The 15,045-nt window shown below is 36.7% G+C and overlaps 1 protein-coding gene across 3 annotated transcripts in view; it reads right to left on the reverse strand.

Annotated features, from left to right (window-relative positions):
- Positions 1–1,708: 1,708 nt before the first annotated feature.
- Positions 1,709–15,045, reverse strand: part of PCDH10 (protocadherin 10) — a 34,585-nt gene continuing 21,248 nt past the window's right edge. For 2 of the 3 annotated variants that reach the window (XM_054283770.1, XM_054283772.1), the window contains exons 5-6: positions 5,622–5,696; positions 1,709–3,324 (exon numbers count right to left, since the gene is read on the reverse strand). In XM_054283770.1, the coding sequence (XP_054139745.1) occupies positions 5,662–5,696 (35 nt within the window). In that variant the 3' untranslated portion in view covers positions 1,709–3,324; positions 5,622–5,661. The remainder of the gene's footprint in view (positions 3,325–5,621; positions 5,697–15,045) is intronic. The other variant, XM_054283771.1, reaches the window with a different exon arrangement.

A 15,045-nucleotide genomic window follows, 5' to 3' on the forward strand; every position in this document is an offset into this window, starting at 1 on the left:
ACAGGTGTGTTTTTTTTTTATTTTTTGCACTGTCCTTGAAAACCTACAATGAAGAAGATTCCCAAACTTTCCTCATCTCAGTTTTATGGGCATCAATCTTTCCCCTTAATTCCCAACCTAAAAATTTCCTGATTATTTTTAATTCACTGTTGGGTCCAATATACAATGAGAGTCCTTCAATATCTGCATCAGAGGAGGAGGCACACACACACTGAGAGAGCTCCGAAGGCATTCACAGACCTGCCCCTGCTCCCAGCAGTGCCATGGAATATTTGGGAGATGCTGAACAAGGCAATTTCAAAGGCAGGTGGCCAGCTGCCCACTAAAACAAAGAAACAGCACAAACTGAGCCTCTGCCCAGCCCGGTTTGCCCTTTTTTTAGGACAGCAGCTATGCACTGGGATTTAATGTGTCGCAAGGCTTGTGCCAGCAAGTGTTAGTGCACCAAAACTCACAGTGAGCAAGGGAACCAGCAGGAGCTACAGCTTCACCTCAAAAGCTCAGGCTGCAGCACTTCAGTTCTTCCTTTTCCTTGACACTTCTGCATCCTACCATGACTCCCTCTAGGACCTCTCTAGGATGAACTGAGTTCATCCCAGTGAACTCACAAGGATTTCTGCGCATATATGGGCCAATGACAACGGTATTTAACATTAAATACAAATAAAAAAGATCAATAAATCTGTACATATATCATACTTGATGGAAAGAGTTCGGTTTTGGAAGTGAATGACAGGACATGATATGGTTAATAATTTTTTTCAGAAAAAAAGGCATGCAAAATGTGACGGGAGTTTCATAAAATAGGAACACTTTGGCTGTCCATGAAACAGAAAGTAAAACAATTTCCTTTTCCTCACAAAGACCAAAAAACAACCATAAATTACAATATATGTCTGTATTAAAAACCTAATAAGAAACAGGTTTCAGAATGGCAAGGACTTTCTTGCTTTAAAAGCAGAAACAAGAACCTAGAAATCTCCTTTAAATGAAATATTTGTCACAAATTCCATTGCTTTTCTTCATAAAATAAATGAAGGCTGTAGGCAACGAAAAGGTCTGCTACCTAGAGCAGCAGGAACATTTCACTGTTGTATTTGCTCAAATCAATAGCTGTTGAAGTGGTTTGGGGGATTTTTGAATTAGGTTTTTTATAATATACATTTTTAAAAGGATCTCATGAAACAATCTGTCACTATACAATCGTGCTAGGTGTGCACATTAAAGTGTTTAATGAGCATATTATTTTGTTTGGAATATTAAATTAATAATGGTAGGGCCCACTAGCTGTACAAAGAACTCGTGGAATTCGAACAGGAATGTTGGATTCCCTGTGTATATTTGGATCCACAGCAAGATGGCTTTCATACAGGTGATTTATATACTCCTATCTAATAGAAACTACCATTACAGAGAACAAAAAAACCCCAGAACCCACAAACAAAAATAAGAAACTCAAATTCTATTATGACATAGCAGCGACCTCTCACACATTCATCCCACGGCAGAATTCCAAAATAATGGCATGATCCAAATCCCACTGCAACCAATGAAACATTTGCTCTTGTTTTACTTAATATTGAACCATCAGATGGAATTGGTTTGAATTTGGGTAGGCATTGGCTGACAACAAGGTGTGCTCTCATTTGCTTTCATTATTTGATGTATTAAGGTACAGTAAGGGGAAAAAAATCACAGCACAAAAAAAAAAAAAAAAGAAAAAAATTTACTAGATTTTTACATTTAGTAAATGGTACTTAAACTCCATGGACATGAAAGCAGGTTTAAACTTTACCTTTGAAATTTTACTTTTTTCAATATTTCATAGAAAAGAAACGCTCTAAGATACCGTTTCAGACCACAGAATTATTACAGAACATAAAGATTATATGCAAGGGCTTAATCCTTTTCCCAACAAAGATGGTGGCCAACACCATTTGAACTCCCATGGGACAGGGGTCAGCTGAGAATGTGCCATGTTCCTAATTGGAAATCTCCTTTGTGACAAAAGAGTCTTCTGGCATACACTTTGCCTTTGTAATTTGAATTCTATCAACAACTATTCCTAGCCACAAGAGAAATATTTTTAGGCAATATATTTGTATAGTTTCACAAAACTATGTTAAAGAGAGATGTGTGGGTGTTTTGGTGTTTGTGTGTATGTATTTATGTATGTATGTATACATATTTATGAGCTTGGGATGATTTTCTTAAAATACTTAACTTCACTTACATTATATCTTACATTGCAAAATGTACAGACACCCAGTGTTCTTTTTTAACAACATATACAGGTGAATTTATAGAGCCTTATAAAGATTTTGTGATTCCAAATTAAAAACCATAGAAACATAACCAAAGTAATGGAGAGTGGTTTATACCTCTGATAGTACATAGCGCTCATTGGGGTAATATTGACAGCTGCATCTTTGGCATTGAAAATTCCTCGCGACTTTTTAGACAAAATGTTGTTGCTTACAGCTTTTTTTTTTTTTTCAAACAAGAAAAACAGGATCGACCAAAATACGAATTTTGGGGAAGTACTATTAAAGGTTTATTTTATTTTTGTTTTTAGCAAGGATAGCTTAGGAACCCTGAATTATTTTCTCGCTTTAGTGGATGGTGTAGACTGTATGAATCCATTTAAAAATCAACTAAGTTGTACCACGTTTTTCGGAAAATTATATATAATATAATATATATATATTTTATATTTATTTAGAAGCTTTGAAATAGTACAGTAAACACTTTGCAACACGGTGTATAAACTACAGAAATGTCTTTGATAATTTTGTGGGTCTTCAGATTAACAACATTTTTACGACCCACAGGTGAAAAGAACATGATCACAATCTCTCTTGTAAAGTTGGAATAGTTTGGGGAACACTTGATCACACAAAAATAATATAAAACAGTCAAGTTTAAAACAGTGATATTGCATTTATAATGCACATCTCTTTTATCTGTACGATTGGCTTTTTGTGGTGAATATAAACATCTAAAGGGCTCAGTGACATTTTGGAGAGAGAAAGATATATAGTGCTGTAAACAGGCACACACTGATCAGAGAGGCAAGATCAGTTGCCTCTGAAGTTTCTACAGTTCTACACATTTCAACTCATTTCTCAGGCCTGCTGAGAGCAATTAGGTCCTATGGTTGGCCAGGATGTCTCCAACAGCACACAAATCCTTCAGTTACACAGAACTGGATGGCCAAGATAATGAAGTTGAAAGCTGATGCTTTTTGTTGGTCGACTTTCTTTTGTGCAAATCATGCTGCTTCAGGTAAGTCCTGTAGAAGTGACTAGCATATCCTTTTCCGTGCTGCAGGAAAGAAAGAAAGACACTTCTGAGAGGAACAAAAATAAAAAAATTCAGTCTCCAACAGTTCTTAGGTTTAGGGTTTCTTAGGGTGTAGAGAAACAATCAAAACTTGTCACAAACTGAGGCTGGAAATTCCCATTATAGCAAACAGTTTAATGTTGATTCACTTTTCAGAGAAAGCCTCTTTTTGAGGCTTGATAGCCTGAATACCAAATTTCATAGGTTGTTTTATTATTCTGTCTAACTTGTCATGGTAAATATTCCAATGTGCCTGTACAGAATCAGTATAAGGCAAATATTCAGACATACAGGTGAAGTATTACTCAAATGTCACAGGCTAATTTTTCCCTAGTTCAGCTTGTTTTTTGAAGCAAGATCTAGAATGCCCCCTAAAATTCAGAAGCTAGCTTTCCTTCTCTTTCAAAGTGAACCATTATCCTCATCACTAAATGACCCTTCAGTCTGGTTTGACAGATGAAAAAAATGGTGCATTAGTGCTACAATTCAAATTTCAGCATTTACTGTCAGGCTGAAAATTAACTCATGTTACACAAATGAAGAAGGTCAATGCATTAGCAAAGCCATATCCTAATCCAGCAGCTGCAGTAGCTGTATTACCTCAAGACACTGGCTAATTTAACTGTAATTGGGAGCAAAAGTAACAAGTGATTTGTACCAGCATCCAGGAAGACCCCAGGTTAAATTCTGATCTCAGTCACACATTAAACCAAAGAACTAACTCACTTACTCAAGTATTATAATTAGCATCAGCGCCAGTCTTATCTGGTAAAACTTAGAGTGATAAAATCAGGTGTTACCTTAGCTGCAAACACACTAAATCCCTACCTGAAAATCAGTCTGCTTCTCTGTGTGAAGTCTTACAGCTGAAACAAAAAGGAATCTTAACTTTCAAATGGATCTTTAAATCGTGTACAGGTTGATGCTTGCGCGGTGACACATAAACACATCCAGTCTCCATTCCATTTAACATAAATATACACATATATAAATATAAATATATAAATATATATTAGCCATGCTTATTTCCTAGATACATATTCACCAGTAAAGGTATGAAATCTGGGTACTGCATCACAAGGAAGTTAGCTTGGAAGTTAGATTACTTCCAGGAAAATGTTACTGTGAGGAGTGTTGGATGTTTGTCTGATCTAGCCTGCCTATGCTACAGGGTGCACACAGGAAAATGTGAAAAACATTTTGCATCTGTTCAACCTACAGAAATTTGCCAGATGTGTTGTTAAAAATAAAACACATCTAATAGACGAGGTTGTCAATGTTTCAGTTCTGTAGCAAATTAGTAGCAGAATTAGAAAGAATTTTTAAAAGCTTCTGCAAGGTGTTTTTTAAACAATGCTTTTAAGAACAATGAGATCAGAACCTTCACGATGCAGTAAATGATCAGATTAATCCAGTATCCAAATATCTTTTAATGTATATTTTTTTAATATTACAAGAAACAACCATTCCAATAATGGTAAAAAAAAATAACAGGACTTATATTGGATCTTTAAAACTTTTTTTCCCAAAGTTCAGTCATAATTTCAGTTCTCTTGTAAATATTTAGGCATAGTTGTCTAGATTGGTGTCTGCCACTGAGGAACTCGTGCTGCACTACAGACACAGGAGGAGTTTGCTGGGAGAAAGATAAACAGAGATGCAGCTGGGGCAAACACTGCTTTTATGCAGCACCACTGCCCCTCTCCTGTCTGACACAGTGTACAGATGTGGCACCATCTTCCAGATAATGCAGAGACTGAGTTACTGGCTGTGTCTGGCCTTTTGCCATGGAAATTGATGCATTTGGAAATTTTTTTATCGCCATTTAACATGCTTATGTTACAAAACAATCAAGCCCTTTTAGAGCAATAACTAAATATTATGCATTTAAGTTGCAGAACTACTGCAACTCTCCCCACCTACAAAAATTGTTGCTTTAAATCTTAAAATATCATCTGCCAACACATAAAAAGCATTGGATTTTAAAGGCAACTTTTGGCTTTTTTTCTGGTTCTGCACAGAAATTTATGTGCAAGCAAATCTCTGCAGGTCTATACCAGTTTCCGTCTTTTTACAGATGGGGAATATAAATCAGAGAGGTTAAATGGAAAGGAGGGTGGACTCAACTTAAAAAAGAGAGCAATGAAAGTTCTGACATCTGTTTCCAGTTCTCTGTGTGTGCATGCATGTGTGTTCATAAATAAGCTTTTAAATAACAAACACTAAGCCTCTCTGTATCACAATTTCTCCATCTGTAAAATGGGAATAATATTGCTTACCTATCTCCTAGAGGTGCAGGAAGGTTTAAATCACTATTCTTTATAATCCACTTTGAGATCCAGAGATGGCAAGTGCTATAGAAATGGAAGTATCACAGTCAGTGTAAGAGCTGGAACAAGAACACCATAATTTCTGGTGCCTAATATCTCCTCTGAGATCACAGCTCTCTCTTTCATCCCTATTTTATCACCTGTTCCAAACTCTCAAACTAGTACACAGGGAACCCTCAAGTCTGTGTGAGTATGGGTAGTCAGAAAAAAAGGCTTTAGTCACAAGCAGTTCCATAATTCTGACCATATAATTTATACTAATTGTACATATATTCTAACATTATTTGAGGTGAGCAAGATGATTGAAGATTCACAAGCATTACAATTAAAATTCTTAGGGTACAGGATTTGTGCTGTATCGATCCTTCCTGGAACAACAAAGATTCTGAGCATTACAGCAAGAATCCTTAATGCATACAATTTATATGGAATAAGAAATAATAAGATAAAATAAGATAAATAAAATAAAATAAAATAAAATAAAGAACTGGCAAAAATATATTAAAATTCATTTTTTGCTCAAGACACCCTAATAAGCCTCCCATCCAAAGCGAGCTAATTTTGTGTAGACTGATAAGGGAAGACATGTCAAGACATCAGTGGTAGTTGAACAAAAAAAGAAATTAAAAATATTAACACAATAAACAGGAAAGAGAAAGTAAAGTATGCAATAATTATTCCTAGCTCATGGATCAGAAATGAACAGAAAATACTGTAAAGCCCCTGTCTCTTTAATAAATCTTCCTTTCACCTTGTTGCAAATCATCCAAACTCGATGTTGGATTATTACTTTATAACTGTGAGTACAAGCAGGAGTATTTGCTCTTATGGAAAAGCCTGGAAGGGATTGCCTGTGCTTGGAACACCTTCAAACTCTCCAAATCAAATTTTGCTGCTGCTTAGCAGTGCTAGCTAATCTAAAGGGGACAGAGAAAGGGCTCAGTGCTTCCCTCCACAGCTGGCAACCCAAGCAGCAAAAGAAAATCCATACTATAAGCCCATCCTATACCTTTTAGAACCATTGTCACTTTCCCTCTGGACTGTATTTAAGAGCTCCATAAGCTCCCACAACATTACTCCTACTCTTAGAGAGCAACTGCTGAGTCCCCCTAGAAGTGCCAAGAGCCTAAAGATCCGAAGGAACTGCTAGACAATAAAATTTCCAAAGAATATAAAATACCAGGCATGCTGTTGCTGTTACAGATATACCCCTGACCCCCCTTCCCTTAGGAGAAAGATGACACAAACCCCTTTCTTTTAAATCAAAAACACCCCTGCAACAGCAGAACAGGCGTAAAGCCACTATGTAAACGCTTTTCTTGTTTCAGAGCTACATTTATTAAGTTCAGACAATATCCAGGCAATATCTGCCTTCACACAGGCTTTTGTGCAAGCATCCAACTCACTGTCTTCTCTTGGTCCCCTGTACAAGCTGTGTGCCTCACCATGCCACACAGATCATGCCTCCCCCATAGAATATGGCAAATGGTAAAGGAGCACAGGGTCCTGAAAATTCCTGCATTTCACTCAGAAACAGCCCAGCTATTCTGGCTTCGCTTGCAGGGAGCAATAATTTAAAAAAGGAGTTAATCACCTCATATGCATGATGCCAAGGTTGGTTTTAAATCTGCATTGTTAATTTTAAGTGTCCTTTATATTTTGATGGCTTGCCTTACAGTCTACATGTTAACTGCAGCATATGAAACATGGCTCTTCACTAAGTCCTATCAGCTTCACCAGAACCAGAAAATGATAATTCTGGTGACCAACCAACCAACCAGACTGCAAGTTCATCACTCCTGCTCTAAATCCACCCAAGCAAACAGAGACCAAAACCTAAGCAGCGGTAGAATGAATTCTGTCAGAAATAACCTGGCTGCTCCTGTAAGCTTGGAGCTCAAACATCAGCTCCAAATATAAAATATCAGGCATGTTTTTATTTTTTTTTTTTTTTTCTGGAAAGAGGTGAAGAAGTGAATGGGAATGCAGAGCAAGCTGCCATAGCTCCCTCACCCTTCGTAGTGGTGCATCCAGGCAAAGGGTGAGACACACGGCTGGGGCTGGGGCTGGGGGATGGAGGATGGGGGTTACTCTGCTGCCACCCATGCTCTGTGGATAAAAAAGCATTCCAGTCACTGCAAGTGTCAGTTCAGTATATTTTGCAATCCATAAAGTCTTTTTTTTTTTTTCTTTTAAAAGTGATCTATTACTTAAAGAAGTTTGCTAAAGCATTGCTAATAATCTTTTATGAATATTCCATTAATGGCATTATAAAAAGAGAGTGTCTTGCCCAGGTCAATAAACTTTGGCACACAGATATAAAAATTACATTTTACTCAGATACCTTTTGCTCATGAATAAGTTTAAGGGGGAATTTTTTTCCTTTTCTTTCAAGGCTTTAGCGCAAAGATTTTATTCATCAAATCTATATATTCTGTAGCTAAATATTGGATAAAACACCTTGCATTCCAGATGCCTATGTTTAATTTTACACAATTAATGTGGGTTTAATTTTTTACACAATTAATGTGAGTTTAATTTTACACAATTAATGTGATACTTTTGAACTCTGAATTAACAAATAGTTTGGGGGTGGGAGGAGAAAATAAAAAAGAAGGAAGACGGAACATACTTACTTTTGCATTTGAAAATATAGATAAATAATTCAGTAAGATCAAATCTCCCCTAATGTCAGTGAGTCTGCTGGCTTTGGTGATCACTTTAGGATGTGTCTGAAGGGCCCTGAAGGCCACTAAAGGTGTTAGGTGACAATGAGACCACGTTCTGTACTGCCTGCTGAATTTTGGCCTGTGACAACACAGGCAAGGCAGGAGAAGCTCTGCCATTTGCCCCAGGGTAGAATTTCCCCCCCTGATAACAACATGGCATTCAGCATGGCTGAAATGCTCCTTCTGGCATCTGCAAAATCCTAGATATAAATATTGTTCCTAAAATAAACCCACAGCATTGGGACTGATGGGTACAATTACCCAGATTTCATGTGAAACAAGAAAACCAATTGTGAGCACCGGGTCTTCAGGCCGTGAATAAATTAAAGTAAGCCAAAATGCAAAAGTTTTTATTGCTGCACTGAAAGTATTCTGGAAACAGGCTTGATTTTAGCTAAATAAATAATCTCCACAGGCTATTAAAATAATTTCTTCATTTGAGAGTATATATTTACTTCTGGAACACATATGATTATCCTAAAAAAAAACCCCCTGTCCTTTGTTTAAAGAAAACTATATAACCACATATACTCTGCTTTTCTTTCTTCTTTCATTGAGTGCATAACATTTCCATGTCTATATTCATTTAAATCAGTTCAAGAAAGAAGGATTCTCAACCATGCCAAAATTTGACAGTGCTGGATACTGCACTGACCATAATGCATTTAACCTGACAAGCAGTGTTACCTACTGCAGGGAAAGGGGGAGAGAGGTTTGTCCTTTGCTCGTAAGTACAAAACTGCCACTTCGCAAATTTGAACATCATGCTCCAGACCAACAACAGATTTTCAGTATTTTTACAAAAACATTTTTGACCAAATTGCTGATTTACACATATTGCCACTTCTTTTAGCTTCAAGATTGAAAAATACATAGTTAAAAAGTATTAAGGTATTTTTAATGTTTGGAACGTGCAACTATTTTGTTATGGAAAGTGAGATGCCCGATACAAATGCTGACACATCATGACAGCCACTGAAATAATGTTTCTCTGGTGCGAATGGGTGATCTGAGATTTATTTGCTACCTGGACTTTGCTAATCCTCTGGCAAAGGAACAAAAAAAAAGGGAAAAAAAAAAAGCAAAAACAAAAAAGCTTTTCAGTTCTTAAGAACAACTACCCAATTCCCAGTTCATGTAAGCAGTGACCTTAATCAACATGTGCTCTACATCAAGCACATGACTAAGAGGGATTGACTTTTGAATCAAGCCCTGGATTTTGTCATCAATGTTCTGCTGCACACAGGATACTTTCATGTGCATTTGATTTTCTGTTCTAAATGCAGAGAATTTTTCTTTTCCACCCCCAGCAACAGCCAGAGGCACAGTAGATGTCAGATTTGATTTATCTCTGGCTCTGATTATTTACTACCCAAACAATGCTTTTTAGTTACTACAACTCAGCAGAGAAAAGCACTAAGCTGTATTCTATAATGTACCATAAAAACACAAAAGACCATTTTTTTTCCACAAGATACAGTGGGAATAAAGCTTCTTTGTCCTTCTGTACTATTATAAGCACATTATCTACCTGAAAACACTAAAGATAATGCATGACATCACCACTGAAGTCAGAGAACCATGGAATATTTAAATTTGCAAGAATTCTTATAATTATGTTCTGCATTAAGGCCTATTAAACAACTCCCAAATTACTCCTGATGTATGTCAAACTTAAAAGCACAGAGCATATTCCCTAAGAATATTTCCAAATTCTCTGTCAACAACTTATTCTACTTTCACACATGTTGTAGTACCAATTCACATTCTTTGTAACTCACTATAAGCTAACAATTTCGGTATCATGCTTTGTAAAACTCCTATTTGATTACTTTCTTATTTTTTTTAATAAAAATTGCTTATATGTATGTGTGCAGCAGTAATTTCTCCTCCTCAATCTTCTTTTCTTTTTCTCCATTTGTTTTTCTTCCTTGTTTTAAAAATTCACCATTTTTACTGCATTCTTACAAAATCTGCAGTACACGTTTCTTTCAGCTGACAAGCCTGGAAATGAACATTTCAGTTTGAGGGTTAACCAATGCAGAACACATTAAAGGCCAGCTACTATGTGACTTAAAATTTTCAGAGCCCTGGGGAGAAGAGGAGGGATAGGAGCCATTCCTCCTAAATTGCTCATAAGTGCCTCAGTTCCCTATAGATTCCAGGGAGAAGCAGACATGTAGATCACCATTTGGTGGCCTTCAGAGGTGTCTAAATTATTCATGCAGGGTTTGGCCCGAAATAATTAAATTTACTTGTTCGTACATGAGGTAACATGCATTACATACAGCATCACTCAATGAATTCCTATCCAATTTATCTTGGCCATGGTGTTTTTTTTCCAACATTCCTCTTTCCTAGCAGGGATTAGCTGGCATTAGGACCTGACAAGTATGTTCCCACTCTTTTTTCTGAGTGTTTTATTCTCTGTTTCTAAAGCACGCTGCTTGTCATGAGCAGCACACACTCTAATTTCAGGGAGTCTTTCCCACTTTACCAGGATAACACACAAGTGCAAGAAGCCTTCTCACAAGCCTTTCAAAGCTTCTCTTTTCCAAAATCGCATATTGGCTTCTTTCTATCCATAAATGAAGCTTGCCCATCACCATTCTTTAGAGTTAAGATGACCAGAATGAAATTATTTATGCCTACATCATTAAAATTCCTCAGCCATATCAAGCAATCCGCGTGGGCCACAGCACGTGAACATGTTCAATCTGCATCCAGGATTGGCCCCTGGCATCATGTCTCAGATTTTTTAGGGAAAAAGAAGCTGCTTGACACAGGTTAAAGACAGGCCACAGAGCATCACCTTCCAGTGGTGGAAAGGATCCTGTTTAATTCATCAGAGTGGCCATAAAGAAGCCTGGAAGTACAAAGCACACAATCCTTTATCTCAAGTGGAGCAGAAAAAAAGTTATTACTGCATCTCATTTGTAAGGTAGAACTTTTTTAGGTCTCAGAGTTCCTATCAATACCCACAGCTGTGTGCAGCTCCATTCAATTGTCATCTAAATTCCAATTGAGCATAGATGGATGTTAAATTAAAGCCCAAACAGTCAACTAAAAAAGTCACAAAGTGACAGAATTTTACTCTGACAAAAGATGAGTTCACACTATCAGCATCTACAAAATCCCTTATGAATAAAAAAAGGTTGTGTTCAAGCAGTTTCATAATGGATCTTTTTCCAGGGCTGAATGCAGCTGTGATGCTGAAGGTGAAAAAGATAAAGTGAGAAGACTCAGCTCACTTGCAAAACCAGGAATCTGTCATCCCTGGACTTCTTTGGGGGATCTACTCTGCATCCTTTATTTTTCCTTTCTAAGCCACATTTCTTCTGATGACCTGTAAAAATGTCATGTAAAATAACACCTTTTACACATATGAAATAGGTTCACTTGTATGTAAAAAATGTAGATTTACTCCTGCAAGTACTCATACAAGCATGTGATTTTCAGGCAGAATCTAGGAACCAAGTTCTGAAAATTTGCTTCTCCATGTCCGCTGTATTTTCTTCAACCCATAGAGACCATTATCCTAACAAACAAAGAAATCAAATTGCCTCAGAAGAGTTTGGATTTTCAGTGAATCCACATCATATTTAGTTCTTCTAACAGGTATTGAACTTAAAAATAATATTCTTATTGCATCTCCTACTTCCTCTCCAAAAAGGTACCCAACACCTAATTTTTCACTTTTCTGACCTCGCCACGCTGTGTTCCTAAAACAAATATATTCACAGCTACTTCCCAGCAGCAGTCATCAGACTACTAGCATGGAAATGTGGATTCTCAGTGGTTCATGCACAAATAAAGCTGTTTACAGGCTTGCCAGACAAACAGCAACACCGATCCCTACAGCGTGCTTGTCCAAACGTGAGAAACAGATGCGCTTCCCCATCTCACTGCTTGTTTGTTGCACCCTTTAAATGCTTTTCCCTATGTCTTCCCACTTAGGGCAAGGCAAGAAAAAGTAAGAAAAAGGAAAGGAAACCCCCTCTAAAAATGAAAGCAGTGGAAATGACCGTGGAAAATCACAGTTGTTGTGTACAGGAAAAGATCCAAAGCAAGAATAATTGCCTGCGCTCTGCAGGACAAGGAGTTCCTTGGGCTGAGGCACGCAGAGAGGAAAAGATTTGCTGTGCACAGACCCAGGATCAGGCACACATTCAGTTCTCCAGCTCCTGACTGTCACAGCAAGGAGATTTTGTACATTGGAGAGCAGCATTTATTCATAATGAATAGAATTTTGCCTATCAAAAATAAATAACTTCAGTGCCTTTGAAAATTTTAACTGCAAACATCTCCATGCTTCCCAGAGGGACTCGTGTCCCTAAGTGGCTGAATTGCTTTTGGCATAGGATTTAAATTGATGGGACAAAAGGCATTTTGGAATTTTAAACCAGCATAGCACACTAATCTTAAAAATTACCCTAAAGTTTCAAGCAAGCTTTCTGCTAGGTTTTTCAGAACTTCTTCATACTCCACTGGTAGGAACACAGAAAATGGTATCTCATCATTTAAAAAGAAAAATCTCCACAGATGGTATATGCACAGCACACATAAGCACTGCCAAAATTGACCTAAATGAATAAATATAGCAGCAGTCTGAGATAGCTCAGATACACGAGACTTCTAGGCATTCCAGTCAGAAGTGGCAAATACAGATTTTTACAGCCATTAGAGGAAAAGAAGCAGTTTAAATTCTGTATTTTAAAGACTAATTAAAAGTATAATTTTCTTTCAAACAAAACTCACCAATTTTTTCTAACTTTTTCCAACTACTTTCCTGCACTGTAGCTGGAAAGAGCTCTAGAGTTATTTAAGATAAAAGACATTATGTAAACTCAAGGATGGGCACAATTTTTAATCAGTATTTTGTACAGTGACAGACAATTTTTTTCCAAGACCACAGTTACACAAACAGCTTGAAGCAAATATTATTTAATAGCTATCACCTGTGCTTTAAAATTAAAAGAACACATATTTCACTTCCTTATATTATTTCCATAAAAATTGATTAAAATAATGTAATTCATAGGCTTTACTGGGCTACAGCCAAGTTTTCTTTGCTGTATTTATATATTCCTTTCTAATCTGGCTTTCTGAACTATCCATTTCCTTTCTATTGCTGCAGTAATGCTCTGTAAGTGTTCTTCTCCTCGAGCAGGAGCTGCAAGAGGAACATATTCAGAAGAAGAACGTGAACCAGTCGTGAGTGAAAGCAAAAAATACCTTTCAGAAGTTATGCAATAAACACTGAGCAGTTGAATCATCAGAAGTGGTTTACTCAAGATCATAAAGAACCTACTATTATGAGTAAAAGCACATCAGTGTCTTGCTCTCCCTAAATTATATTTTAATTAGCACACACATTGAAGTTTTATTTCAGGTGTAGGAGGTTTCTTGTAAGAGATTTATTTACCTAACAGGGGTGATGAATCTGAAGCAGCAAACTTGAGGTATGAGGAAATAAATCTGAGCATTTCAAATACAGCAAATATGGGAATGCTCTAGTAGACTTTTTAGAAAAGAAAAACAAAAAATTCCATCAGGTCTCTCAGCATTAGTAGATGGTGGCCCTTCAACTCATCCTCTGTTTCTGCTGAGCAATTTTGCACAAATGTGTGCAGAAATCAGAGCTGTGGCCTGGCCCAGGGATAAATCCCTGAATATGAGTCAGGAGCTTCACTGTGGCAGGATATCCACAGAGTTTTAACTCCTTTTGGCCACAAAACTGTATTATTCACAAAGGAACACTTTCTACCTTGCACACGTAACTTGTTTATTCAGGCCAATAAAAAAAAAATTGTTTCAAAAATTTTGTTTTGTACAACTTTTTTTAATCCAGCATGATGATGTTTTCTTCTTAGACCAAGAACTCCAATTTACTGGAGCTAATTTCTTGGGTTTTACTTCTGTGCCTTTTTACTTCAAGTGGGTGCAAAAATCACAAATTGAATTTATAAACCTATTAATGAAGGGATGAGACTGGTCACAAATTTATACCTGATCTGTATTAGAAATCACATAGGCTAATTTTAAAAGCAAAAATGCAGGCAGGTCTCATTTTTTAAAAAATTAATCAAGTGTCCCATTCAAAAAAGCTCTTATTGATGTTTATGCAAATGGAAAACAATTATGTCCATCATCACAGCTGTGATAAAACTACCCAAATAATTTCCAGAAATGAGATGTAATTAAACAAAAAATGAAAGAAACGTCTTCCATCATATTGCTTGTACCCAAGTGTAATTTCTCTCTCCCTCTTTTTTTTTTTTTTGGAAAGTTTTCTCAAGACAGTGAAGACTTCTTGTTTAAAACATCTTTTCAAATATTTACGTTAGACATCAGCAGAAAATGTTGTGTTACAAATCCTGGCATACAGAATTGGGCCTTTATGATCCCAACTAGATCAAAATACACAATAAATATTTACATGCACTTTTTTTATTCCTTTGAAAAATAATCAAAGGATTGTGAGGCACTTTTTGTCCTGGTATAAACACATGAACATTTTTCTCCTCTAGGTCATTTATTCTCATCTAATTCAGGGGTGTGGATAATAACTAGAAGTTAGACTGTGCTTTGTGTCAGCACTGTGGTAGTTTATTTTAAATAAATGGATGGTCCAATTCATAAAC

This window comes from Melozone crissalis, unplaced genomic scaffold (genome assembly GCF_028551555.1).
Source record: "Melozone crissalis strain CALT ecotype California unplaced genomic scaffold, PUWL_Pcris_2 ptg000039l_1, whole genome shotgun sequence".
Taxonomy (NCBI): Eukaryota; Metazoa; Chordata; class Aves; order Passeriformes; family Passerellidae; genus Melozone; species Melozone crissalis.